At 59.9% G+C, this 27,953-nt stretch overlaps 1 protein-coding gene across 4 annotated transcripts; it reads right to left on the bottom strand.

The window, feature by feature from the left end:
• Positions 1-35: 35 nt before the first annotated feature.
• PLEKHG5 (pleckstrin homology and RhoGEF domain containing G5) lies at positions 36-27,270 on the bottom strand. 4 transcript variants are annotated; one of them, XM_055305800.1, is made up of 22 exons: positions 27,216-27,270; positions 26,311-26,387; positions 10,395-10,524; positions 9,372-9,474; positions 8,959-9,016; positions 8,490-8,581; positions 7,923-8,059; positions 7,483-7,628; positions 6,805-6,999; positions 6,538-6,726; positions 6,156-6,251; positions 5,490-5,540; positions 5,237-5,386; positions 4,813-4,923; positions 4,568-4,717; positions 4,345-4,482; positions 4,064-4,183; positions 2,487-2,619; positions 2,281-2,396; positions 1,991-2,193; positions 802-1,578; positions 36-526 (listed from the first exon to the last, which is right to left on the bottom strand). In XM_055305800.1, the coding sequence occupies exons 1-22, from the start codon at positions 27,217-27,219 to the stop codon at positions 517-519; spliced, it is 3,186 nt and encodes a 1,061-aa protein (XP_055161775.1). In that variant the 5' UTR covers positions 27,220-27,270; the 3' UTR covers positions 36-516. The 4 variants fall into 4 exon arrangements, with proteins under 4 accessions (XP_055161775.1, XP_055161777.1, XP_055161776.1 ...); XM_055305802.1 differs by lacking the exons at positions 26,311-26,387; positions 27,216-27,270 and adding an exon at positions 20,873-21,029; XM_055305801.1 differs by lacking the exons at positions 26,311-26,387; positions 27,216-27,270 and adding an exon at positions 16,600-16,753 and having other exon boundaries at positions 7,483-7,550.
• Between the last annotated feature and the right edge of the window lie 683 nt (positions 27,271-27,953).

Raw genomic sequence — 27,953 nt, 5'->3', positions numbered from 1 at the left:
AGGGGTGGGTTCCAAAAGCAAAGGACTCCTTCCAATAGTATATACAAGTCTTTATAAAAGAATCAAAAGCTCAATAAATATGCAATTTTACACAGAGCCTAACCCAAGCCTGGGGTGGCCAGTGGGACTGGGCGGGAGGGAAGGCCAGGGGAACAAACATCCCATCTGGGACCGGATGAGGGTGGAGGTGGGAAGGGCCACCCCAGAGCCCAGCCCAGAGAAGCTGGTGACTTCAAGAAGCGGGGGACCCTGTGGGGTGGGGAGTTGGGAGGGGGTGGACAGGTTAGTGAACGTGGCCTTGTGGAGGATCCTGAGGAACTACTGCAGCCTGGGCCAGGAGCTCTGCTGTACGCTCCTCCACTTCCATCCAGTCTGGCAAAGTGCAAATCAGGGTTCCTGCCCGGCACTCTGGCTCCCACAGGCACAAGCAGCAGCTGGAGCCAGGACCAGGATGCCCCAGGAGGCATGCTGTCTGCCATCTCTTGGTCAGTGGCAACCTTGGGGGCCTCCCTCTGCTCAGACCTCCCTGCAAGGGAGAGGAAGGGAGAGACAGTTCTTTTTTGGCTGATGCCATGAAGAGGAGCTCTGGCCACCCTCTCTGCCCCACTGGAATCCTTAGGCCCCTTCCCCACTGCCCACTGCAGACACTGTCATTCAGCCTCTGGAGCAGCCTCCCATCCCCATCCTTATCCCCAAATGCCATCTGCTCCCAGCCACAAGAGTGGCCCTACCCATTCCTGAGGCTCTGTGCCCCCAATGTCAGCACATTCGGCCGCCAGCCCTCTAGCCCAGGCCACTCACGAGGCAGTGAGCGTGGAGTTAAGCAGCAGGGTGGTCCTGATTCGGTACAGCTGGGCTAGCGTCAGCTTCCGGTGCTGGGCAGAGATCCCCGGAGGCGGCTCGGGCTGGACCCTGGGCGAGGCCCCCAAGGGCAGGTCTCTGCTCCTCCTGGTGGGTCTTTCGGGCTCCCCAGCCAGGCAGCTGGTTCTGCCCTCCAACTCTGATGGCTCGGGGCCACTGCTAGGGCTAGGTGTCCCCTGGCGAACCCAGCTGGGCCCAGGTTCCCGAGAAGAACCCTGAGTCCTTGTGCCACGGCCTGCCACAGCCAAGCAGAGTTCTGAAAGGCTACGGCTGGGGGCTGGGGGCGCTCCACAGGTGGTGGCCCCTGACAGCAGCTGGAGGAGGCTGGCCTCAGATTTGGACTTGAGCAGGTGGGGCAGACGGGGCAGCAGCTGAACAGGGGTGCGGCGGCGGAGGCGGGGGGAGGATGAGGGTGAAGGGGCTTGTGGTAGTTCTGGGGGCCGTGGCAATGGCTCCGCGACAGGGGCTGGGGCCATGAAGTCTTGCAGGGAGGTAGGGGAGAGGGTGCCATAGGCGGAGTCCATGGAACAGGAGCGGCCATCCACTGGGCCCAGGGGCAGCAGCTCGCTGATGGGTGTCACAGAGGAGGCAGTGGTGCTGAGAGAGGTCTCATCTGACTGGGAGCCAAAGGGGCCGCCCTCGAACTCAGGAGAGGACAGTGTCTCCCCCGGCTCCACCACAACCATGGCCAGGGTCTCTGTGGAGCCATCTGAGGCGCTGTGGAGTGAGGAGGAGACAGTCAGTCCAGCCACCTAGATGGCCTGGTGCACCCCACTCCACCCTCCCAGAGCTGGAGGCTCAGCAGTGGCAAGCATGTGGTCTACCAGCCCAACCACCCAATTCCTGTGCCCGCGACCCAGAGGCCAGGAATGGTTTCTGGCACCACCACAGTACTCCTTCCAGCTGGATACAGTTTAAGAATCCTCAGTTCAGCTCCACCCAGCTAGCCCTGGGGGATCAGAGCAGGCACTCAGACTGAAAATCTTTTGCCTTCCCCTCCCCCACATGAAGTCAATCAGAGGAAGGGGTGGTGGCTGGCCCTGCCAAGTGTCCGTGGCCTTGCAGTCAGGAGTGCTGGGCCGGAGCACATGCTCTGCTCTGGCTGCTGGGTGGGCTCAGGCGAGCATACCAGTGCTGGGAGTTGAGACTGTTGCTGCTCTTGCGCAGAATGGTGGGGGAGCTGGTGGCAGAAGTGCTACTCCCGCCTTCCTCCTCTTCCTCATCCTCCTCCTCTTCATCCTCCTCCTCCTGCTCATCGTCCTCCTCCTCCAGGCTCTGCAGGGGCTGCTGGTTGCCTGGGTGCTCCTGGACACGCAACTGCTGCAGCTGGTTCTGCAGGTGGGGGAGGGGAGTTGTGAGCAGCAGCCCCTACCGGGACACCCTGCCAACCCACCTGCCAGCCCGCCACTCAGCTCTCACCTGCGCATTGTAAATGGCCTCCACCCAGCCTCGGCACAAAGCCTGGCCGCTGGCCTGGAATGTGTAGGCACCCACAGCACTGTGGAACTCGTTCAGGTAGATGAGGAGAAAGGAGCCTAGTGAGAAGGGGCCCGCGTCAGTATGAGCTAGGACCACAGCCCCCGCCGGCCACAGCCCCTGGCCAGAAGCAACGCCAGGCTCCTCACCAGGGTCTCGAAGCTCTCGGCACACAATCTTGTCCACCAGCAGTGGTGGCCGGATGACCTTGGTCCTCTCAGCCTTCTTCACTGCCTTGGTCACCAAGAGTAGGTCCGTAAAGAGGAAGCAGTACACGTCCATCTGGGGGGTGGCAAGGGGAGAGGCCAGGCTAGGGATCAGGGCCAGGGTCCTAGGACTCAGCCAGTCTGCTATGACACCATCTCCTGGGCTGGGCCCTGCACAAGCCCTTCCTTACTGCACTCTGGTGATGTTGTAGGGGCGCTCAGATTTTACTAAACACCTTCCCTGTTCCCTGCCTCCTCTGGACCTGAGAATAAAATTAAAATGAAGAGAGGGGGGATCCCTGGGTGGCGCAGCGGTTTGGCGCCTGCCTTTGGCCCAGGGCGCGATCCTGGAGACCCAGGATCGAATCCCACATCAGGCTCCCAGTGCATGGAGCCTGCTTCTCCCTCTGCCTATGTCTCTGCGCCTCTCTCTCTCTCTCTCTCTGTGACTATCATAAATAAATAAAAATTAAAAAAAAAAAATGAAGAGAGGGGCGCCTGGGTGGCTCAGTCAGTGAAGCATCTGCCTTTGGCTCAGGTCCTGATCCCAGGGTCCTGGAATTAAGTCCTGGAGTCTGAGTTGGGCTTCCTACTCAGTGGGGAGTCTGCTTCTCTCTGTGTCCCTCCCCCTGCTTGTGCTCTCTCTCTCTCTCTCAAGTAAATAAAATCTTTAAAAAAATTAAAACGAAGAATACGATGGTATTTCTTCATGGACCTATGTATTTGTAATTTGTTTCAACAAAAAGTTTACATTAAAGAGAAAAATGGAATTTATAATATGTGGTTTTAAAATCACGATTTGGGGATCCCTGGGTGGCTCAGCAGTTTAGCACCTGCCTTTGGCCCAGGGTGTGATCCTGGAGACCCAGGATTGAATCCCACGTCAGGCTCCCTGCATGGAGCCTGCTTCTCCCTCTGCCTGCGTCTCTCTCTCTCATGAATAAATAAATAAAATATTTAATAAAAAAATAAAAATAAAAAAATAAAACCACGATTTGGGGGAGCTTGGGTGGTTTAGTAGGTTAAGTGTCCAGCTCTTGGTTTCACCTCAGGTCATGATCTCAGGATCCTGAGACTGAGCTCTGTACTCACTGGGAAGTCTGCTTCTCTACCTCTTCCTCTGCTCCCCTCCATGCTCGCATGCACTCTCTCTTTCAAATAAATAAATAAATCTTTAAAACCACAATCTGTAGGCTCTGGGTTATACACCTAGGATTAATAGCTCACGAGCAAGGCTCTGGGCCGTTCCTGACCTGCTCTTGGAAGGCACCCCCCCCCCACCAGGAACTCATAGGGCACCAGCAAGTGGGCAAGCCCAGCACCCTACCCACTGTGCCCTTGCTGCCATATCTGTAAAGAGTAAAGTGCAGGCAGATCATCAGCTGTCACATAACCAAAGTCATTCCTTCTTGAATTACCACCCAACTGACGGGGCAGCTGAGAACCCCTCACTAGGCCCCAGAAAGTCTCCAGGAAAGGGTGGGGAAGGGGCCCTGGGTGTGGGTGGCCCCTAGAGTCACCTTGCTGTCCTTCCCCTCCTTCATCCTCAGGCTCCCCTCCAGCAGCAGCTGTCGTGTCTCCTCAGGGGAGGCGCCAGGGATGGGTGCTGTAAGGTCTAGATGCAGAAACTCCTTCAGGAGCTGGCGATGGGGGCAGGGCGGGGGAGGTGCAGAGAGATCAGGGTCTGACTCCCCTTCCCCGCTAGGCATCCTCAAAGGAGGTCCCAGCACTGGCCCGGCTGCCGGCCTGGCCCTTCCTCCATCCCCGCAGGGCCGGGGGTCCCGCACTGACAGCCCCCCACCTTGTCCACCTCATCGTTGCTGCCTTCCACCACCTCGTAGGCGTCGATGCGGCTCACCACCGCCGCCAGCCGCTGCCGCTCCTGCCGCTGCCGCATGCACGCGTTCACGTGGTGGATGAAGCGCTCCACCGAGTCGATCTGGGGGCGGGGGCGGGGGCGGGGGCATCAGGACCCGGGTCCGGGAGGGGCCGCGAGCCAGGGACCCCGCCTGCGCCCCGGTTACCATGGTGACGACGGCCTCCTTGGCGCGCGGCTCGTCGGTCTTCCTCAGCACCGACTTGAGCAGCAGCGGGTACTTGGTGAGGCGCTGGTGGGGCTTGGCCAGCATGTCGCTCAGCTTCAGCCGCTGGCACTGCTGGTGCTTCTCGGCCCACTGAGGCGGGGAGGGGCGGGCTCAGGACAGGCCCCGCCCGGGCCCGGGCCCCGCCGCCCGCGCACCTGCCGCCCCGCAGCCCCGCCCGCCCTCACCGTGACGTAGGCCCGGAAAAGCTCGTTGTCGCGCAGCAGGCCACGCATGTACTCCATGCAGCCCTCCTCCTCCATGCAGTACCGGGTGTAGGGCTTGAAGAGGGAGCCGAACTGGCCCGGGGCAGAACAGGCGCGGTTACCGCGCGCTCTCCGCCGCCGGCCCCTGCGCCCGGAGCCTCACCGGCCCTCTCGCTGCAGCTCGCGCCCACCCCAGACGGTAGCACGTGCACCACCCCTGGGTCCGAGCCGAACTTCCGCGAGGGGGACCGCCCCCGCCAGGTAGGAGGGGCAGACCGCCTCGGAATCCCGTGCCTCCGACCACGAGGTCACGAGGGACCGCTGGCGCGGGGAGGCTGGGCGATGGGCAGATGGGATCGCAGCCCCCAGCCCTGCCGCAGTGTCCCCGCCGGTGTCCGGCCCGTACCATCTTGAAGCCTCTGAGGAAGTCCCCGGGCTGCAGCAGCGCCCGCGTGCGCCGCGCCTTCTCCAGCGCCGGCGCCATCGTGCCGGCCCACAGTCCGCGGTGCAGCCGCGCGAGCTCCGGGATGTTGCTGAACAGACGCTCCGCCTCCACCTGAGCGGGGCGGGAGGTGCGCTCGGCCCCGCCCCCGCCCCGCCCCGCCCCGCCCCGCCGTCCCTACCCTCCCATCAGCACCCTGTCCCGGGCCTCCCCTCACCTCGCACAGCAGCCCCGACTCTTGCAGGTTCAGGAGGCAGCAGAGGAACAGCTGTGGGTGCAGGCAGCGCGGCGTCGGGGGGCGTCCCAGTCCCGACGCCCCACCCAGACTCAGGCTCCCCTCTACCCCTTCCTCCTCCCAGGAAGCCCTGAAGCTGCCTGGGACCAGGACGATTCACCCCTTCAGAAGAGGCCCAGCCTCCATGGCCCACTTGGGGGTCAGCCTGCCCCATCCCCACCTGGAGGGAAAGCTCTGGGAGACCGGCTTTGCAGTCACACCTGGCAGTCCCTCCTCCACCAGGGAAGCGTGTACACACAGAAACACACACACACACACACACACACACACACACACACACAAAACCACGTTCAGAGTGCAAGCTGCTGGGCAGCTGGCACACAGCAGGTGTTCAGAAAGTTACCGAATGAGTGACTGAAAGAATGAGCCTAGTGTTCAGGCAGTCACCTGGGCACATTTGCCCAAAATCCCCTCCAGGTGCCTGGCCTGTGGGAATCCCCTCTTCCTTTTCCCTGGGGCACCGCGCTTCTCCCTTTCCTTCCCCTGCTCCTTCTGCAAAGCCCCAAACTCTGCTCAAGGGCACCCAGGAGGAGGCTACAGGGGGCAGAAAGAGGGGTGGCTCTGGGCCAGGTGCCATTCCACACTCACGTTGGTGATCACCCTCAGTTTCTTAATGTAGGAGGCCTCTGTATGCAGGAGCTCCCACACCGCCTCCTGCTGGTGGCACTGCCTCCTGGTCAGCTTCTGCAGGAAGGGCAAGGGGTGGACCAAGAGTTCCAGAGTGAGCCCGGGTGACCATAGAGGGGGTAAGCACAGAGGTCCCCCAAATTCTGGGCCCTCCTCTGCCACTAAAACAGCCAAGTGGCACACTGCATACTCCTTGCCTCAGTTTCCCCACAGTGAGTTAATGATGACAGCAGCCTGGCACCACTGTCCCCCACACAGAATATCCTGCCACTGTGCATGAAGTGGATGGGATTGTCCCCCTTTCCTTGATGGGGAGGGTGGAGAGGGTTCTGGTGGTACCAACCTCATGCCCATCAATGAGCTCCCGCCAGCTGTCCTCCAGCCACAGGCAGGCGTCGTCCTCCTCTTCCTCCTCATCCCCCTCTTCCTCCCATGAGTCGTGGTCAAAGCGCAGCCTCCGGGGCAGCCTGGGAAGCCCAAAGAGGCCGTAGGTGTGCAGTTTGGCCTCCAGCTGCTCCATCTTGTCTACCTCCTGGAAGGAGACCCATGGCCAGGGTCAGGGCACAGGACTGGCCAGCTACCCTGCCCCAGGGCCCACAAGACCACATACCCGGCCAAAGGTGCTCGTGCTGGGGCCCGAGCTGAAGAAGCCACTGAAACGACTGGCTGCCCGATTCTTCCAGCTATCACTGCCACCGCTGCTGCCACTGGGCAGAGAGCAGCTGGAAGGTGTGGGGGCCTCCTGGCCAGGGATGCTTGTCTCCCCCAGGAACTCCGACATGTTCTTGCGGCGGCGGCCAGGGGCCTGGCCAGGGAGGATGGTCAAGGCCAGGCTCATGCTGGCTCCCACAGCCCTACCCCATGCTGGGTTTCCTAGACTTCAGGCAAAGCCTGAGATGTGGGAGGCTCTCTGCACCTCTACCCTGGGATGCCACCTCTTCTGAGATCTGTACATGCTCTGGAGGCTGGAAGGTCCAGGCACAGATGGACTGCCCCCACCCAGCCAGCCCCAACCACCACAGTCACACACATACTTAGATGCACTTATAAGCATGACTCCAAATGGATCCACCACACACACACACAGTCACTCACACACTCACTCACACACTCCTTGGGCACTAGAAGACTCTCAAAGACAAGACCCATCATCTTGGGGCCCCCTGTCCTCAGACCCAGCCCTATCTGCCAGAAGAGGAAACCAAAGCCCAAGAGGGGGTTGAGGGGCCCAGGGGCCCCTCTAAGCTACCCCCCACCCCGCACTCCCAGTCCTGACACAGTGCCTCACCAGGATGTCCAAGCTCTCCCGGCGGCTTTGGGGGTCCACACGTTCCAAGGAGGGGGTCCCAGCCCTGGCTGGCCGCAGGATTGGCAGACTCAGGGACTTGGAGTCCTTCACTCCCTGCTCCACCTTTCCCTCATCCCCTGGCTTGGCTGGTGCAGCATCGCGCGGTGGGGGGTGGGGAGGGGGCAGGGAGTGGCCCTCAGCACCCAGCTCCAATGGAGAAGGGCACCACAGACCTCTCTCCTGAATCCAAACCAAAGCCTAGCTGCCCTCCCCCGGGGCTCCACCACCCCAGCACCTATTGCCAGGACCCAGCAGAGACACGTATAGTAATGAGCCTGCTCAGGGCCATGGCCAATGGGAATCTGTGCCTGGGAAGCACAGCCATCTCTGGGAGGTCCAGCCAGAGCCCAGCCACCCTGCCTGCCAGGTTAAATGCTCACCTTTGACCCGCAGGTAGTGTCCCCCGAACCGGTAGGCCTCAAAGGTGAGGGACAGGGGTGTGTTGGACTGGTCCAGGTAGATATCCACTTTGCCCAGTGCAATGCCCTTCCTTTCAAACACTGGCAGCAGCACCTCCCTGCCCCCAGATGGGAGGTGTATGTGATAGGGGACAGTCATATGAACCCCACCCCATGCACAGACCCAGCTCCAGCCCATCTTACCAATGGGAAAGGGAGACACCCACAGGATCATACACAGGTACAAAGACAGGTGTGCGTGCACACACACAGCTGCTAATAGAGGCTCACACTCCTACATGTGTCTACATACATGCCAACACGTCCATGCTCTCACATTTTTGTGTCTGCACACCAAGGTAGACATGTCCCAGTCCATATCCAGGAACAAGGCCATGCATACACGTGTTGGAATACATAGGTGAGTCTGCCCATAGGTGGGAGACCTCCTCACTCACAGGCCACCACATAGACATACACGGTATGCCGGCAAGAAGCCACATCTACCCCCAACCCCATTCCCCCTGCCTTGGCCCCACCAAGCCCTACCCCAGAGACTTCTTCTTCATGGCCGGTACAATCTCTGTCTCAATGTCCACATTCAGGTCAAATTTCAAGGTGAAGCACTCCTTGCTTGGGTCCTGAAAGGGCATGGGTCTCTTAGCTTCTGTACCCCTTATCTCTGACTCCCCCCACCTACCAGGGTCCAGGATGGAAACCCCAGCATGGGAATGAATGCAGGGATCTCCCTAGCCTGCCTCTGTCCCAAGGAGGTCCCCTGTATCCCTCCCTCCTGCCCAAGGGAGGAATTCCTATAGCATCTCCCACCTGGCTAAGGTGGGCAGTACTGGGCTGCAGGACATGGTGGCCAGGGGTGGGGGGAGACCCACTCGCTCCAGGCCCCACCCCTGGTCCTGGAGTTCAGAGCAGACAGGCCTAGCCTTGGGGATGGAAAGAAAAGGCCCCAGGAAGGGCAGGGGCTGTCAGGAGCCCCCCTGACAGCCTGGGGACTCCTTACATCTGTGTGTCTCCTCCTTGCCTTCTTGGAGAGTTTCAGGCCTGTGCTCTTCCGGTCCCTGCAGGACAGAGGGCAGAGGTTAGAGGCACAGGGAGGCCCTCAGCAGGGAGGGATGTCAATGGGCCCTAGCTGGCTGCCCACTCCCTGCTCACCCCCGCTGACCAGGTAAGGCAGCTGTGCTCAGGTAGGCCAGGGCCCACAAGGGGTCTGTGTGCCCTCTGGTGGCCAACACAGGAATCACACCCAATGGTACTTAGGTGGAGTCTGATCCCACCAGGCTGGGCGCTGGCCCATGGTCGGGCAGCCTCCTCCAGGAATCAGGGGATCACAGGGGCAGGGAGGGGTCTCCAGTCAGCTCTTCAGAAGCCTCTGGTCCTGGATCTCAGATCAGACGGTCTGCTTTGCCCGCCTACCCTTTGCCATCCATAGAGCTTTCCTCTTCCTCCTCCAAATCCACTGCAGGGCTGGTGCGTGGGGGGCATGACCGAGTAGACACATTCCGGGCCAGGATAGAGCCTTTGGAGTAAAGTGGAAGGAAAGATCATGTCTACTCCCTCCCTGGCCCCCCCTGCCCCAAAGGAGCTGGGACCCTTTGGGTCTGTGAGGAAAGTGGGCCAGTCACTGCTTAGCATCTGCCCATCCCTAGACTCAAAAAGACACAAGCACCCTAGGATGACCCCCCCCACCCAGGTGATGCCCCGCCCACAATACAAATCTATCTGTAGCCTCAGTTGACCCCTCTATAAAATAGGGATAAGGAAACCCTGCCTCTGGGATTGTTGTAAGAGGTGACCGGTCCATGGCTCTCTCTCTCTCAGGCCTCCTCTCCCCAGCACTGTGACCACACCCCAAGTCCCAGGGGACCTTGGCAGAGGAGGAGAGTCCTTTTGTCCCTCTGACCAGCTAAAAAAAGAGACAAAGGTTTGGCATTTCTGGCCAGACTCGGATGCCTGTGAATCAGCCCAGCACCGCCAGCTGGCAGTGGGCCTGGGCCAGGTCCCCAATCAGCAGGAGGGGTTTCTTGTTCCCTGCTACAAGTTCCTTGGGACCTGCCCACCCCCAACCCCCTCCCCCCTGTCTCAGCTCGCTGGCAGCCTGGCTGGAGGATTTGCCCAGCAGTTGCCTGCCCTAAGGACAAGAAGAAAGGGGTCTTTTTCATGTTGGCCCCAGGCAAGAGGTAGCTATGGGAGATGCAGACCCAGACCCTGGTAGAGACAGGCCTGCTCTACAGATAGGGCACAGTTCCCCACCTTGTTCTCTTACTTAAAAAACTTGTAGCACAAAAGGGGCCACCAGGTACTTGGGTTTCATTATTTATAGTCAGCTCTTGTCCTTCTGATGGCCCTGTCACAGCTCGGACAGTCACACTGTGCTCCTAGGCAGGGGGTTTGGAGCTGCTTTGGGAACTCCGGGCTGGGGTTCCTACCCAGGCTCACCTTGTGGGGGCAGGTCAAAGCGGACGTGCCCATCATAATGCATGGCACTGTGGAACTTGCTGTCACAGGCTTCACAGAGGTTGAGGGGTCCCCGGCGGTGTAGCTGCTGGCAGTCAGCGTGGTGGCATACCTGGTGGGGAAGCAGGGTGAGGTGGGTTGGGCTGGGCCCCGCAAGGCCTCAGGCAGGCACGTGTGTGGCGCAGACCATGGAGTGCACAGGTGAGGTTCCTGGTTCCCTCGGAGGCTGCTCTTCATTTCCCGACCATCCACTCCCCACAGGTGCCTCATGTTCATGAATTCACTGTGGACATTTCCTAAGCCCTGCTATGTGTCCGCTCTGAGGGATCTGCAGAGCAAAGCAGATCCCTGCCTTCAAAGAACAAAGCATGGAGGGGATATTTCCAGTAAGGAACCACAAGGCAGTTGCTACCAGCGCCTCTTCCTGGGGTGCAGAAAGGGCACCCCAAAATGCTCAGGGCTGCCATTTGGTTCGGCCAGCTCAGTGTTGGAACCAGCAAGCCCTTCCTCTCTACACACCCCCAGGCACTCTACCCTAACTTCTGTGACCTATCTGGCCCCTGAATAGCCAACCTTGCATGCAATGAATGGGGTTTTGGGGGAGTTAGGGAAAGGCCCTGGCATCTGAGTTTTAAGGCAGCGCCCCAGCCCCAGCATTTACCATATTTACTGTATCACCCTACATTCTCCCCCAACCCTGTGGACGACTGTCATACCTTCTCTGCTCCCTGGCTCGCCTCTAACCCACCTCTTCCACTTTCCTTGCTGTTCTCCAACACATCCACTCACCTGCCCTGCACTGGCGGGGAGAGTGGGCTTTCTCCTGGTCCGGTCAGACTGTCCTCCCAGTATGGGGCGGCTCAGGGCTCACCCTCCCCCACATCATCAGGCTCCCTGTCCTTTGGCTCACACTTCTCCACCTCCAGCTTCCTCTCTTCCTTTCTCCCATTCCCTTTCAGCGAAACCCCATGAAACAGGTCTCCATCTCAATCACTTCCACGTTTCACCCCCCAGTATGCATTAGTGTATTTTCCCTGGCTTCCCACTTTTAAATATTTCAGACCTACAGAAAGTTGTAAGGAGAGTTGTAAGGTCTCCTTACATCCACACACACCCTTCTAACTTCCCCGGTCGTGAACATTTTGTCACGCTGGCTTCTCTCTCATTTCCCCCTCCCTGGCGCAGAAGAACATGGGAAATCTCCTATGAAGCCCCAGGACCACTGTCACACCCAGGAAACTAAGTATTGATGTATGATAGTCTTTTTTTTTCTAGATTTTTATTTATTTATTCATGAGAGAAAGAGAGAGAGAGGCAGAGACACAGGCAGAGGGAGAGGGAGAAGCAGACTCCATGCAGGGAGTCCGACATGGGACTCGATCCCGGGTCTCCAGGATCACGCACTGGGCTGAGGGCAGGCACTAAACCACTGAGCCACCCAGGTGGCTCAACGTATGATCCGTCTATAGTCTACGTGTGTGTTTGCTGCCCAACTGTCTAAACCACGGCCTTAATAGACTTTTTTTTCTCATACGGGAGCCAGTTCAAGATTCACACATGCATTCGGTTTTGTCTGTTTACTCCCTTAAGGATGAGTTCTCTGCACGTTTTTGGTTTTTTCTTTCATGACATCAACAATTTTGGAAGCATTCAAGCCTGCGGTCTGGCAGAAAGCCCCTCCACAGTGATCTTTCTGGAGTTTGTTGGGTGGCTTCAGGCTGAGCATCCGGGCAGGGACATGAGAGAGTGGACAGTGCCCTCCTCAGTGGCCCACTTGGGGACTCCCTGTACCGTGTAAGGGTCCTTTTTCTCTTGGTGATGAATAAGTAGCTGGGGGCGGGGAAGGGGATACTTCGAGATAGCCTGATCACCAGCAATCTCACACTCCAGGGTGTTCGCATCCACTGGTGATGCCTGCCTAAATCGAATAGGACTACCACAGTTGCAACCGAAGATTTTCTACCTTAGAAAATCTGCCCCTGTCTCTCAGACCCTCTCCCATCAAGTTCTCCCTTCCCATCACCCCAACTGCCTCTTCTTGGGCCCCCAGAACTGCTGTGTTTCTAAGTCCAACCACAGGACCCAGCACTTGACACAGGTGGTCTCTTTCACACCTCGTCCTCTGTGGTCCCCGGAACCCCACACTCTGCTGCTGCCTCCTGCAGCCCTCAGGCCTCCTTGCCCACTTCCTGCTTGTCTCCCTACCTGTGGCCCCTGCTCACATCGACCTCCATCTATCCTCTGCTGACTCAGCTCATCGTGTGATTGGAAACACTGACTATGCGTGGAGGGCTCCCAGAGGTAAATTTGCAGTGAGGTCCTAACCCAGGACACCAGACTGACCTTCTCAATGCCCACCCCCCATTAGATGCTAACGAGAGCACCTCAAACCGCACACGTCGGCACCTAAGCTGCTGAGCTGCCCACGCGGGTTCCTGCACTTCGATCAATGGCCACACCTTGCAGTTGTGTGGAGGCATGGGCTGAACAGTGCCACCCCCAAAAGACAGGTCAAGTCCTAACCCCCAGGACCTTAGAAAGTGACGTTTTTTGGAAACAGGGTCATTGCAGATGTACTTCATTAAGATAAGGTCATAGTGGAGTCTGTAGTGGTGTAGCATGTGGAGCATTCCTATGACCTGGGTCCTTAAAAGGACAGGAGACACAGAAACAGGGACACGTGTGAAAGTGAAGCCACTACTACATTGCGTGGGTCTCCATATGGGAGAGAATAAAGTTCTGTCATTCCAAAGCCACCCACCAGCAAGTGTTCACTGTTACAGCAGCCCTGGGGAAATGGATACATTAGACCAAAATCCTTGGGGTCACCTTTGATCTGTTATCGCCCCACCCAGTCTGAAAATGCTGGTGGCTCTCCCTTCAATATCTGTGGCTTCAACCAGGCCATGCTCATTAGCCCACTGCTGCCTCCTGGCCTCCGTGGTGGTCACCTCTCAGTGCGGTCACAACAATGACCTCATAACTGGCCTCGCTGTTTCCATCCTTGCCCTGCAGTCTGCTCTCTGTGAGCAGCCAGGGTGGCCCCTGCTCAGTGAAGAGTCTCATCCTTCTCCTCCAAACCCTCCACAGCCTCCCGTCTCCCTCCGGTAAAAGCCAGAGTCCCATTTGGTGACGGTGGGGGGCCTCCTGTCCTGCCCTGCCATCCAGGCGCACTCTGCTCCACCAGCAGACCCCATGTCCCCAACATGTTGCTTCTGACATGCGCACCTCCGAACCCTGGCATCTGCTGCTCCCTCGGCCTGGAATGCTCTACCCCAGACACTGGAATGACAGACCTCTACTGTGAAGTCACTGCCCCTTCACACTCCCTGTCCCCTCAGCACCCTGTCTGCCATGGAGCAGCCTGCCTGTTTCACTTTGCTGCCTCCACACCTTGCCAGCCCTTTGGGGACAGCGACGTTAGGCTATTGCCCCATCACCAGTCCTAGCCACTCAGTGAACACTTGTTTAATTTATTAATGAGGGTAATGAAGGGTCACTGGAGAGTTTTGGGCTGGGGAGAGAGCCTGATCAGAGATTTTCAAGGTGACAGACAGGGTGAGGACAGACAGCCTAGACACAGCAGAGAAAGTAGTCACAGGAGGAAGGAGAAGACGGTGATCACCCACCGTGTGCTTGGGGCTGCACTGAGGGCCCCTTGCCCCAGGAGGTAGGAATTCAAATCATCCCTATTTTACAGAAAGGGAGAGTGAGACTCAGGGAGTAATTTGTTGGAAGTCACATAACCAGTGAGGCCAGGACTTGAACAGTGTTACATAGCTCAGGCTTCTAGATTTCCAGCACATTCCTGAGTAGCTGCTGAGAAAGAAGAGAGGAGCTGGGGAGGCTGGCCTCAGGGCAGCCTGGAGAACGGAGGGTGGGTACAGAGACAAGAGAGAAGCAATTATAGTTTGATGCTCACTGTTTGGGCTCCTGTGTCCCCTCAGTCCTCCATCAGACAGAAAAACAACCAAAAACCCCTTAAAAACATGGGCACGGAATGACAGCTGGCACGGGGAAGACTGAGAAGACCCCCTGCTCCAGGGGGTCTGATTTTGTGGGGCTGGGCCCTGGGCGGGTGGCTGTGGACATTATGGCCCAGATTCCCAACAGCAGGCTGGGCACCAGGTGCTCCCCACTTCCACACCCTTCTCAAATGGTCTTCAAGTATGTTGTTCTTGGAGCTTTGGGCAGGGGAGAGGGACACCCTTCAACCAAAGCAGCTGTTTCTATCTTCACTAAATCTGCTCCCAACTAGAGTGAGAATCGCTATCCTCTACCACTGTGACATCCCCGGGGCACTGCTGACAGAAGTAGCATTGGCTTTGCAGGTTCTGGAACCCCACCCCACTCCAAGCTGCAAGCATCTCCTCTTGACTAATTCACTAATCTCCTCTTGACTAGATTCACTAATCTGGGGAAGGCACCCACCCCACTTCAGCCCCTCTTTCCCAGGAGCCCCACAGTCTGCCAGCTAGGCAGCCACCCTCCACCCCTGCAGCCAGCCTGGCACAAGTGCCCCTTCTCACCCCTTCCAGGCCTTTTGTGATTCCTCGACGGTTTCATTTTGCTGGTGCCAGGTTTGGCAGAGTGATAGGGTTGCAAACCTTCAGGTCACCCAGGCCCTAGTCTCATGGGGGTGGGGGGGGGTGTGACATGACAGGAGCCATACTAGAGGGTTAGAGGGTCCTGCAGAGGGCCTCTAGGACCCTCCAGCCCAAGTCCCTGGCTCTCTGCCACAATCCTGCTTTTATTATTTATTTTTTAAGATTGTATTTATTCATAAGAGACACAGAGAGAGAGGCAGAGACACAGGCAGAGGGAGAAGCAGGCTCCATGCAGGGAGCCCGACATGGGACTAAATCCCGGGACTCCAGGATCATGCCCTGGGCCAAAGGCCAGTGCTCAACCACTGAGCCACCCAGGTCCCCTTCAATCCTGCTTTTTTTTTTTTTTTAATTATTTATTTATGATAGTCACAGAGAGAGTGAGAGAGGCAGAGACATAGGCAGAGGGAGAAGCAGGCTCCATGCACCGGGAGCCCAACGTGGGATTCGATCCTGGGTCTCCAGGATTGCGCCCTGGGCCAAAGGCAGGCACCAAACCACTGCGCCACCCAGGGATCCCCCCAATCCTGCTTTTAAACCAATCTAATACACAGACAACAGATCTTACACAAAGATTTACTTCTGATAACAGATTCAGCACGCAACAAATATTTATTGAGCACCTACTATGTGCCCACCCTCTGAAGGCACTGGTCTCCCTTGAGACACTCAGGATGCTTCATTTCCCAGCACTGTGGCGGGCTCTGGTGAATACCACCACAGCTCCTCCTTTTATGGCTAATATAATATTGTTACTCCTACTCCTACTGCTGCTAATGAATGATAATGGTGGGAGCCAGTGCCCAGCCCGTGGCTGACCTCCTCCGGGCACCCCCCAGGCTCAGGGACAGCAGGGGCATGTGAGGGTCAGGCCCAGGATCTGAACCAAGTAGATGTTTCTTCACTTAACAGGTCTGGTTGATAATGAACTTCCCAGAACCACAACCCGGACTGGGAGGCTCAGCCTGGGGCGGGCACAGCCTCCTGGCCACCCCCCCCATTCCTCCCTCCCCAGCCTGCAGGAGCTCCACAGCTCCCTAGAGCAGGGCAGTCCCTTCCCAAAGCCAGACTCTTGGACCTTCTCAGGCCAAAGAGCCTACTCTCCACCCTCCTGTTGCCGACCACTGCCACCCTGGGCCAGTGGGGTCGAGGCAGCAGGGTCCAGGGGGGAAGTCCCTGGGACTCAACCTAAAGAGCTGAGAGCCCACGGGATGGAATCACCCAGCACCTCCAAAGGCAGCGAGCGGACCCCACCTTTACAAATCACAGGGGGCGCCCCTTACGGAGCACGGTCAAGGCTGCCCCCCCTGGGGACGGGGCACCAGAGTCGGGCCTCCCCACTCGCACTAGGGCGGGGGCCGGAGGCTGGAGCAGCGGGCTGTGGGCAGGGCCTGCACGGAGGAAGGAAAGGGAGAGGGGGCCCCCAGCGCAGGGCCCGGGACCCGCAGGTGTGTCCGGAGTAGCCCAGACACAAAAGGCCGAGGGCTGGAGGACCCCGCCGCCGCCCGGCCCCTCGGTCGCGGAGTGGGGACACACCTCGCCGCGGGCAGTCGCGCCCCCCCGCCGCCCGCGCCCCGTACCTGGCCTTCCCCGTCGCGGGCGCGACCCCCCGGCCGGCAGGGCAGCCCCGGGCCCGGCCTGGAGGCCGCACGGCGCCCGGAGACGCCGGGGCCCGTCCCCATGGCGGCCGGAGGAAGCGGCGGTCTGCGCCGCCCGCCGGACAAAGCGCGGGGCTCCGCTTCCTGCCATTGTGCGGCCGCGCCCGCCCGCCCGCGGCGCCCCCGGCCCCGCCCCCGCGGCGCCCCGCCCCGCCCGCCCGCGGCGCCCCCGGCCCCGCCCCCGCGGCGCCCCGCCCCGCCCCGCCCCGACTGCGCCCCGGGACCCCCGCCGAGCCCCGCCGGCGCCTGGCGCTGCCCTGCCCTCCACCCCGCCCCCGCGCCGACCTCCCCCTGCCCCGGACCCCTCCTCCCTCCATCAGGGGAGCTCCCTGACGCCGGCAGAAGAGGGGGGCCCAAGACGGGCAATCCCACCGGTCATCGTCTTGGCCCAGGGACACGTGCGTCTCTGCTCTGACCTCCAGGTGCCCGAACCACCCCTCCAGCGCCCACCGGGCCTTCTGAGTCACGGGAGCGTCGGTGCACAGTCCTGGAGCCAGGGGCCCTGCTCCCACTGCCCAGGCGGGCGGTGCAGGCCGGGGAGCGGAGGGCGCTGGGTGACGACAGGTGGAGGCTGCAGGCACATAGGTGCAAAGGGCAGAGAGGGCCGTTCTTTGGGATCCCCCCGGAGCTGGGTGTGAAAGAGCGTCAGGAAAACCCCACGTCCAACTGGGCTTTCCCCCAGATCCGGAGGTCTCTGCTGTTCAAAGCGGGGGTCCCTTCCGCCTGCCCCACCGCCAGGGGGCGCACATCGAAGCCCCAGAGGGCAGGCAGGATTGGGGGGTGGCGGTGGGGTCCCCGCTGCAGGTTGTCACAGAGCTTTCCCACTCCTTCCCAAAACATAGGGGCGGGTGCTGCTATCCCCATTCATTGCTGGAAGACAAAGTGATAAGCCACTGGCAGGACTGAAACCCAGACTTCTGACTCTGCTGTTCTGACCTCCTTGGTACCCCAACTCAGTAACTATGGGGCTGGGGGGGGCATGATATAATCAGCCCACCTATCCCTCCTCCTTCTGGTGCAGTGGGGAAGGAAGGTGGGGTCTCTGAAGACAGCTCTGAGGAGGCAGCAAGCAGTAGTACACCCCAGACCACAGGCTTCAAGGGCCACCTCCACTCCCAAAGCCTGAGCCATCCACTGTCTACACCACAGACAGATCTTTTGAAAACTAAAACCAATCATGTCACTCCCCACTTAAAATCCTCCAGTGACTTAGAATAAGATCCCACATGCCTGGCTCCTACCTCCCCTCCTGGTGGTGTCCAAGCCTGCACCTCTAAATTCTCTGACTGGAGAACCATGTGCCCCTGATCTCGCAACGGGGGGCACTAAGTCCCCACGTCAATGCCACCTGGTCGACAAAACTTTTACCTCCCCTCAAAATAAGTGGCCCCTTACATCTCTCATTCTCAATCCTCTTACATTGAATTACTTCCTCCTAAGCATTTAAGACGACCTGAAATTATTTTACTTCTTTGTTCACTTCTTGAGTATCACACTTCCCGCTGAAATACCCTCTCCAGAGGCCAGGGGCCTTGGCTGGCTGGTCCCCACTGTGCTGCCCTCCACACTGAGAACAGGTCTGGCACACAGCAGGTACTCAGTGAAAACCAGATGAGAAGGGACAGATGAAGGCAGAGGAAGGGTCATCATGGCAGAGATTGCCAGTGGGGGCAGGGAAGGTCTCAGCCTGCTGCCAATGGTCAACAAAGCCCTCCCAGCTGTCTGACCACAGGCCCTCTTCTGCCTCCTAAGATCCATGACCTTGGGCCTGCTGGCCTGCTCAGGGCAGCTGCTACCACAGATCTCTGTCCTTGCTGCCCTACAGGCTGACAGCTGAGCACACCCATGTGCCAGGCCTGGGCCAGGGATTTTGGGCAGCAAATCCTGTTCCCTCTCTCAAAGACCCTAAGCAGGAGATACCATTACCATCTCTACTTACCAGATGAAGAAGCTGAGGCTTGGGAAAGTTAAGCAGCTTGCCCCAAAGTTACCAGCTGGCAAGTGGGGAGATGGATGTCTGGGCTTTGGACCAGTACCCTCATGCCTCAGGGAGGGCTAGGGGGGCATGAAGACCAGCTAAGTGATGCTCTGACAGCAGAGCCTTGAGGTTCACCCCACTGGGGACAGGGCAGATCCCAAAGCCAGTTTAGGGTGATCCTACTGGCCTGGGGTTACCAGGTCACATCAAGCAGAAACCATGGGGGCTGGGCCAGGCAGGTCACTGGAGGTCACCTGAGCATCCAGGCCCTGGCCATCCTCAAGTCATGCTGCTGCTTGCTTCCTCCAGCCAAGGGAGAGGGCTGCTCTTTGGAGGACCAGGGCCCTAATGCCTCGGGGCCAGAAGTACAGGGTCAAGGACATTACAGAGCTGGTGGAAGAAAGAAGTCTCTGGCCCTTGCACCAGGAGAGAGAGAAGGCCCCAGCAGTCTCCTGGGTCCCCACCTCCTCTATGGGAGGGAGCTGAAATAGCCCATGCGCAGGACAAAAAGTTCTCGGCCCTTGGCTCCCTGGGGAGGGGGCCCAGCCCCAGCTTCAGGCTCATGAGTCAGGACTGGCTTGTTGAAACTGATACCCAGAAACCAGATGCTGGGGCTGATGAATAATGGAGTCTCCAAGGCAGGAGCCCCCCTGCCATCCCTCCTCACTATCTCCTCAACCCTAGAAAAGCAGAGGACTGTGGACCATCAGGCCCCATAACAGATTGGGGACCTGGCCTGGTCTTTGGTGGGACAGAGGAACTCCCCGCTCAGAAGGAGAGACCATAGGTCTGGGTCCAGGCCCATGTCCTGCTCATAGCTGACCAGCCTGAAGCACCCCTTAGCTAGTCGGCCATGACTAGGAGCTTGGGGCCAGTAGGCTCTCAGGGGAGCTCAGCCTAGGAGCTCCCCATCCAGGCTGAGCTCCCCTGGGAGCCTACTGGCCCCAAGGCCCCATCTGGCACCTTTGAAATCCAGGGGCGGAGGCTGCATGTTTGAGCAGGTTGGCCAGGGTGGGGCCAGCTCTGCCAGGCTGCTCTCCTAGCTCCAAACAGCCCACCCAGCCCCTCCCTTCCTGGAGGCCTGGGCCTCACCCCCTTGGATTCTGGGGCCCACCTGGAGGTGGAGCCTGACTTAAGGCCCTGCCCTGTTCTGGGCAGATGACAGAGGTATAGGGAACCTCTCTGCAGCAAGGCTAACAACACAGGCCCCAGAAGTCAGCCAGGCCTCTATGACCCCAAGGAGCAGTCCAGCTGGGACCCAGTGCTAAGAAGAGAGGTAGAGGCTGTGGCCGGTGAACCTCACCGCCTGCCCAGTCCCTGCACGAATGTGCCAGACTCTGGAGTCCAAGATCCCAGCACTGAAGCCCGCCATCTCTGACAACTCTCTGACCAGCATAGTATAGAAGGCTCCTTGGGAGGGGAGGAGGGAGGAGGCACCTGCCCCGGCGACAGAAGACCAGCTTCTGGGGCCCACCTATCCCCACCCTTACCCATCTGTGCTAAGAGGGCACTGGCCAGTTCTCCGGACTGTTTTACCTAGGGATGGCCTCTGGGCCCTAATATGTGCCTGGACCTGGCCTAGGGCAGGAAAACAGTAAAATTCTCCTAGAGTCCGGCAAATCTGGGGAAGGTTCCTTTAGAATTTGTAGGACCCGAGGCCCCTTGGGCCTGCATTTCCGCGTCTTTGATCAAGGCAGGCTAGGGCTTCTCCAGGTTCAAGGGTCCTCTCCCTGTCCCCTCCCCCACGCGGGTCCGGGCCGGCCCAGACCGCCCGAGGCTCAGACTCGCGCGCCCCCTGCCGGCTTCGGGACGACTTTCCGCCTGGGACCAACTCTTGGACGCCCAGCTCGGGCAGGGTCGCCGGAGCCTACCCGCCGCCACCGCCACCGCCACCACCACCACCACCCGCGCCAAGGCCCCGCAGGATCTTCTCGCCCAGCCAAGAATCCTCACACTGGGGCTGGGTCCCTAGAGGCTCCTCACGGCCCTAGAGCCGGGCCAACCCCACCCTAGTCACCCGGGCTGGGGGCGGGAGCTTGAGCCTATTCCACCCTCGAGTAAATGGAGTCAGGGCCAGTGGGGCCCATCGATTCCCACCGCAGCCCTGGAACTGCGTGGGACCCTCCACTCCCGGTTCTGTCCACTAACTCGGGGGCAGTCTCGGAGCCCGTCCCGATCCCAGCCCCGTCTCGTCCCCAGCTTCCCCGCGAGACTCACCTTAGGGACAGGGGTCTCCTCCCCTGTGGCAGGGGCTCCGGCGACGGCTGCCAAAGCCCCGGGGGCCGCGCAGAGCCGTGGGGAGGACCCGAGCCGCGGGGCGGGCTCCGTCGGCGCAGCGCCGGCGCGGGGCGCGGGACGTAGGGGAATTACGGTAGGCCCGCGCGGGCGCTACCACCTGGGCGGGCCGGGACGTACCAACCGAGCGCCCGGCTGGGAGCCCGGGGAGGCCCCGCGCCCGAGCCCGCTGCCGCCCGCAGGAAGCGGGGCGGGGCGGGGCGGGGCGGCGCTCGGGGTGGGGGCATCTAGGGCCCGGGATGCGGGCCGGGGGGAGGGACTGGCGCTGCCCCCGAGGGCGCTGGCCCTTTGCAGTTGTTCGGAAAGTTCGAAGTTCCTAGGCTTTAAGCTGGGCTTGAAGACGGGAGCTCGCCCGTCCCCGGCGAGGGGGCGAGGGCCGCGGCAGGAAGCTGCCTAGCCGGGGAGAGGAGCCCCGGGAGGGGTGGGGGTCCGGGCGGAGGGACCCGCGGGCCGAGCCCCGCCCGGGAATCGCCCCAAGCCAGGCTCGCTCCCGCAGGATTCTGAACTGTGCCTGAGAAATGCGCCGCCTCTGGGCCCCTCTTCTCCCCGTAGCCCATGCCAGGCATGGCAGAAAGGGGGCCATTCCATCCCTGGTGCTCCCCGGTTCTCTCTCCTGGTTGCCCAACTTCAGAGTAACTCTGCCGTAGGCACAGGGGGCTGGAGGTGTGGGGTGTATGTGTGTGTGGGCGTGCGCGGGAACACAGGGGACACAGGCCACTCACAGGAGGAGTCAGACAACCTGCGCTCAGCACACCTCTCCCCTTCCCTGAATATCACAGCTGGGTGAGGTGGGTGCAGGGGGAATGGCCCCTAGGGCCTGGGGCAGATCTGGGGCTAAGGCCCACCTGCATTTTTCCAAATCTAGAACCCCCTCCCTCATGGCCCTCAGGCGTCCTGAGGCCTCCAACTGCGGGTTCTCCCTCCTAGCAGGCACTGCCCTCTTTGGCAGCACTGACCTCCCTGGGGCTGGGTCCACTCCAGGACGGCTCATCTTGCCCATATCCCATATAGCTGATCCTCTGTCCCTGCCTCTTGGGCCAGACACCCCATGCCATCACCTGCTCCCCCCAGAATTACCTAGCCAAAGCCCAGGAGTTCCACTTGCACTGCTTCTCTGGTCCTGCCACTTCCTCCAGCTGCAGACTGGACTGCCACCTGTCTACAGCTGACCAGCATCTAAAAATCACCTCCAGGAATCCCCAGAATTGGGCCATTCTCAAGGACACCCTGGCCTCCCACCTCTCACCCCCAAAGCCTTGCCCAGGAGAATAGGTGACTCCCTCTCCTATTATTCACTACATCCTGCCCATTCTTTCCCCACAAGGACCTCAGATCCGCCCCTTCCTTTGCCCTGTGTCCACTGGTCTTCATCTGGCCACCCCTCCCCTAGACACACCTCCCCCTGACTCATCCCTGCCACCTCACAGTCTACTGTTAAGCTGGAAGGGAACTCTGCTCCCTCTGCTTGAATACCACTAGGAATAGCTAGCTTACAAACACCACATATCCGAATGACAATAAAAAACTTTACCTAAAAAAAAAAAAAAAAAGGAATGGGGTGCCCAACTTGTACACTGAGGAGCAGCTCCAGCTGTTGGAAACTCACCCTCTTGCCAAGGCCCTTGGAGCCAAGCAGAAAAATTCACCTCCCTTTCCTCCTGAGAGGTCCTTAGAAATGGGAGGCTCTAGGGGCACCTGGATGGCTCAGTTGGTTAAGGGTTAAGGGTCTGCCTTTGGCTCAGGTTATGATCCCAGAGTCCCCACATTGGAGTCTCCACATTGGGCTCCCTGCTCAGCAGGGAGTCTGCTTCTCCCTCTCCCTCTGCCCCTCACCCGACTCATGCTCTCCCCTCCCCCACTCTCAAATAAATAAATTTAAAAAGATAAAAAGAAATGGAAGCTCTGAGGACACAGATGTGGTGTAAGTCCTGGCCTTGCCTTGGCAAGTCATTTACCTCCCTGCTTCTCAGGGTCCTATCACTCAGATAGAGACGAGAGGTAGTCCCTGACGCATAGGGTGGGTGTGAGGACAAGAAGAGGTCCCTGTGGGGAGGCATGGATGAGTAGTGGCCGCTAGAATCATGACCTTTGAGGAGATGCCCCATCTTCAGGATAAATATCCCTGAGTCTTCAGTTCTCCTCAAATTTGATGTTCAAGTGCCCCCTGGGATAGTGTCAGCCCTCCTCCATGTCCCCTTGTGACCTGGAGTGCCTTGCACAGACTTTGACCAGAGCACCTAGCTCAGGCGGGCCTAGCAAGGAGCTGAGGAGTCCAGCCACCCTCTGTCCTGGGTTCATCTGCAGGAGGGCTGGACACCCACTGCATCATCACCTGGCCCTCCACAAGAGGAGGGACAAACACTTCCTTCATCTCCCTCCCTCCCAAGACTCCAAGCTCCACCTGCCCTGGGAACAGGACAGTGGTGCCATAAACATTAGCCATGCTGCCTGGGGTTGGCTGGGGTCTGGGATGGAATCTGGGGAGGTCTCGGGGCAGGGGGAGGAGGGCACACCCAAAGTCGATGGGTTTTTCTCCCCCTCCATGGTAGATGGACAGCCAGCATTATCTGGAACACCTACATCTTGCCATACTCCATGCTAACCCCTTCATGTCTGAGCCCTGTTTTAATCCTTCCCACCACTCGAGAAGCCTCAGTTTGCAGAGGAAGAAACCAAGGTCAGGGAGGTGTAGTGATCTGCCCAGAGTGGCACAGCTGGAAAGGACTGAGCTTTGACCCTGGAGTTCACAGGTATGGGCTACCCTACACATCTCCATCCTGAGGAGGGGCAGGGATACAACTTCTCCCCTGTGGTCTCCAAAGCCCTGACCTCAGGCATTCTCTGCCCAGCTCTGCCTCCCCCTCCCCATTTCCCACCTAGCTCCTTCCTTGGAACCCCAGCAGGCCTCCTGCTCACTCAGCATCCTCATTCCCCTGGAAGGAACTCCAGGGCAGGAGGCAGGGGTGGCAACCGCTGCTTCATCTCAGAAGCCCCAGCACCCATGAGACACTAAAACAAAGCCTGGGGACCGGTTTGGCTTCTCCCCTCCTCCCAGGAGAGCTGGGATATCTGCTCCAGGAGGCCTTGGGCCTAGAACAGGGCCTGGCACAGCAGATGCTGAAAGCTGATTCGGTGAACGAATGAATGACGTCATCTCCTTAAAAAAGCTAGTCATATCCTGCTAGCCTTCTGAGCAAGGCTAGGGAGGAGCGAGAATGAGGCTCTTGATCTCTCTCCAGATCCAGCTCTGCCAGCCATGCTGTGCAAAGTGGGCAAGCTCTCTTCTCTTTGAGCACCATTTTCATCACAGCATGTGAGAATAAGGCTTTTCTCCTGAGGTCCTCCTGGGTTCAGTGAGACAAGGGCAAGGGCCTAACACCCCACCTGGTGTACAAGCCTGTCCGGTCAGTGGTGGGGATTACCACCACCAAGGACATTCTTTGCTCCTCTTTCTCACCAAAGTGGGATGTCACTCGCCTCCTCTCCTCTCTCTCTCTGTTCCAGTCAGCTCGATCCCTTGGCAAGACGAGCCTCCTGCCCTTACTTCCTTCCCCTGCACATGTGCCTGTGGCAGTTCCCCTTTCCTGGACCAGCCCTGCCTTCTGCTCTGCCTCTCAAACTCCTGCCTCCACCAGTGGTTACCTTCACCAGTCCTCCCTCACTGGTCCCCCAGCCTCTGCTCATTCGAGCATCCTCATCCCCAAAGTGAGTCTGTGCCATTTGTCCTACCATGGGTCCCCCTGGTGCCAGGACTTGGACTCTCCCCCTGCAGGCTGGGTGACCCCCTGGCCAATGTCAGACACACTGAGTTCTGGGCAGGCCAGGGGCTGGGCTGGAGCTAGGACCTGGAAGCTGTAGAAGGCCCACACTCTCTGAGACCAGCCCTCCACTCACAGGCCTCACCTCTGCACACTCCCATCCTCGCCCCTGCCTGTGGCAGCTTGGGGCCTGCCCCAGGAGCAACTGCCTACAGGAGGGACCCTCGGGCTTTGCAGGTCACCGGCAGGATGTATGCTGGGGGGGAGCTGAAACCAGTTTGTTGCCTGGAGCTCCCATCTGGGAGTGAGGCAACCAGCCAACACCAGAGCCCCAGTGCCAGGCACCATCCGTGCCAGTAGGTTGTGTCTGACATCATAGCCGCCCCCTTACCCGGTGACCACGGCAACTGAAAGCCTCCCCCTCCTGTCCCCGCAGAACAGTCCTCCATGTTCCTTCTAACCTGGTCTTCCTGTACAGAATGTAGGAGCGTGTGTCTGGACGGAGGGGGTGGGAGGGGGAGCTAGGGGGTGGGAGGGTGGCATTTTACATTTTCGGCAGCTGGCAGAGCTGAGCTACATGGTGGTTAGGAACACAGGCTCTGCCATTACGCTGGGCTCTGGGTTCAAATCCTATCTCTACCACATCCCAGCGATGTGTCCTTGGGTGAGCCACTGGCTCCCTGAGCCTGTTTCTTCATATATAAAAGAGAATAATGGCAGGACACATCTCAGAAGGCCAGAAGGAGGAGACAGCAAGTCCTCAGCTCCATGCCTGATATAGTAAGTGCTGGCAGTTTTTACTGCATGCTGGAAGGGGCCACGCTTGGGTTCAAGCCCTGGCTTGGTCTCTCATGAGCTGTGGGGCCTCGGCCAAGTCACAGGACCTCTCTGAACCTTGGTATCTTCATCTGGAAAACAGGGCACCCAGGCCTTCCCAGCAGAGCTCCCTCAAGTAGCACATAAAGCAGAGAAAGAGCACGTGGCACAAAGCCTGGCACATTACAGGCAGAATCGCCCAGCGATGATATTTCTAATTCTCCTTCTCATTCTGTCCTGCTCATGGCTCCCAGGCCCTGGCACTTAAGGACCAGTTTATCCTTTCTTCCCTTTGTTATTCCATGACACAGTCACTCTCACCAGCTCCCTAAGTGTCCCCAACCCATGCCCAAGCCTGAAGAGTGGCCCAGTGCTGCAGGAAAGGTGCCAGCTGGGCACTGGAACAAAACTTTTGGGCGGATTGGGGGTGGGGTGGGTCCTTTCTCTTCCTAGGTCTCAGTTTCCTCATCTGTGGCATGGGGCCATGGCTCCTATAACCTCAGGGCAGCTGCAAGGACTGCAGTGCAGGAAACGGTTTTGGGGGCACCCCAGTTCCCCCTGCTCTTGCAGAAAACTCCTCCATTTTGCTGTTTCTGAGCCAAGGGCAGCCCCTCTGCCTCCTAAACCAGCCACCCAGGGCCCTATCCACCCTTGAACCCAGATGACACCATGGCTGGGCCAGCTGCACCCTTGCCAGGGCCCTGTGGGTATCCGTGCCTGGATCCAGCATGAGTTAGAGCCCTGGCCCCTCTGCTCCCAGCAACCCAGACCCTCCAGCCTCCCTACCTTGGCTGCCCGCCCCCTGTCCATGCAGCCTGGGTTCTGACAGTGCAGTCCTTTCTCCTCCGCCAGGCTCTGGTCGTCTGCAGAGGAGAAAAAGCAGAGGGTTATCAGCCGGGTGGGGCCCAGAGAGGCTGCGCCCCAGGTGGGGGCACCCAGGCAGCCCTGGGGCCCCAGTGGCCTCCAGACGAGAGGATGGGTGGAGCTGTCTCCTCAATCCTCCCTTCAAAGGAGGTCAGTGTCCCTTTTTCTTTTAAATGCCAACTTATCTGCACGGGAATCTGTTTGCAGAGTCCTTTTCTTGTTGCGGTTCCCCAGGGAAATTATCCAGATTCCACGGGGAGAAAACGTCTTTGGAAATAAGCTGCTGGCTCCCTCTGTCCCACTAGCGGGGGGGCGGGGGTAGTTCAGTGACCTTGCAGGGCTCCAGACTTCCCGGGGGGGTCCCCGCAGGGCTGCCGGGTCCACGATCCCGCCTTACCCCTGCCCTCCAGCTCCCGGCCTCTGGGGATGGACTCCTCCTTAAAGGCCCCGGGTAGTGTCCCCTTGCCCCGCGGTCCATCTCTGACCCAGGATTCGGCCCTCTCTTCCTAGGGGCGGGGTCGCAGCGGCGGAGGGGGCAGGGAGGGGGCAGAGAGGCTGGCTGCTGCAGCCGGCGTGCAGGGCCCGGGGAAGGGGTGCTGCTGATGCGGGCCCCAACACCGGGGCAGAGTCTGGCCCCCCGCGTCCTGATCTCGAGGCCGGCGTCCACCTCCCAGCTCGAGGGGCTCTGCCTCGGGGCCCCCCGCGGCTCCCCCCGCCCCGCCCGCCGGCGCGCGGCGCCCCCGGCCCGCGCCCCTCCTCGAGCCGGCGCAGAGGCAGCCCGACCGGCAGGCCTGCACGGCGGGGCCGGCCCGGGGCCCCGCACTCACCCATGGAGGAGGCGCCGAGCGGCCGGGGACGCGGGCGGGGCGGGGGGCGCCGCGGGGCGACCGGCGGGGCGGGCGGCGGCGGCGGCGGCGGGGGCCGGGCGCCGGCCGGGAGCCGGGAGACAGGCGGGAGCGCCGCCGCCGCGGGACCCTCGGCTGCCGGAGGCGGGGCGGGGCAGGTGGGCGGCGGGAGGAGCCGGGCGGGAGGCCCCGCCCGCGGGGGGGCGGGACCCCGCGGCCGAGCCCGCCCCCCGGCGCCGCGCCCCCTCCACGGCGCGCGCCCGCCCCCTGCGCCCCCGGCCCGCCGCCGCGCGCTCGGCACCCCGCGCCCTGCTCCGGGGGCGTCCGCCGGGGGGCTGCCCCGGCGCCCTCAGCCCCCAGACGCCTCGGTGTCAGGAGACATTTTCTCCATCTCCTGGCAAGCGGGAATAAAGGCATTTTAGGCTACTTCGCTCTTCCTCCTGGTCCGCAACGTACCACCTAAGCGGAGGTGGCCCCTCCCAGTGGGGAGGAGCGCGGGCCCGGAGGGCGCTCCGGCCCCTCCCCCTCCCCTCCCCTCCCCCTCCCCTCCCCTCCCCCTCCCCCAGCAGAGTACCCCCGCTTGGACACGCTGTCATGGTTGGCAGCAGGGCTCCATAAATGGGAGTGGGCTTGGTAACTGACTACTGTTGTTCTGTTGGTGAGCATTTTTAAAACTTTCGGAAAATAGAAATGTGTACAGAAAAGTGCAGCTGTTAGGAG

This window comes from Nyctereutes procyonoides, unplaced genomic scaffold (assembly GCF_905146905.1).
Source record: "Nyctereutes procyonoides isolate TBG_1078 unplaced genomic scaffold, NYPRO_anot_genome, whole genome shotgun sequence".
Lineage (NCBI taxonomy): Eukaryota > Metazoa > Chordata > Mammalia > Carnivora > Canidae > Nyctereutes > Nyctereutes procyonoides.
This window is presented reverse-complemented; position numbering and strand designations above follow the sequence as displayed.

Excerpts from the sequence above, each read along its gene's own strand:
- PLEKHG5 (XM_055305799.1), bottom strand. The coding sequence starts at position 16,701 with ATGGGGACGGGCCCCGGCGTCTCCGGGCGCCGTGCGGCCTCCAGGCCG. Across the intron at positions 4,483-4,567 it reads AGGAGGCCGTCGTCACCATG|ATCGACTCGGTGGAGCGCTT; the intron begins GTAACCGGGGCG and ends CCCCGCCCCCAG. Across the intron at positions 2,397-2,486 it reads CCGAGAGCTTCGAGACCCTG|GCTCCTTTCTCCTCATCTAC; the intron begins GTGAGGAGCCTG and ends CCTTCTCACTAG.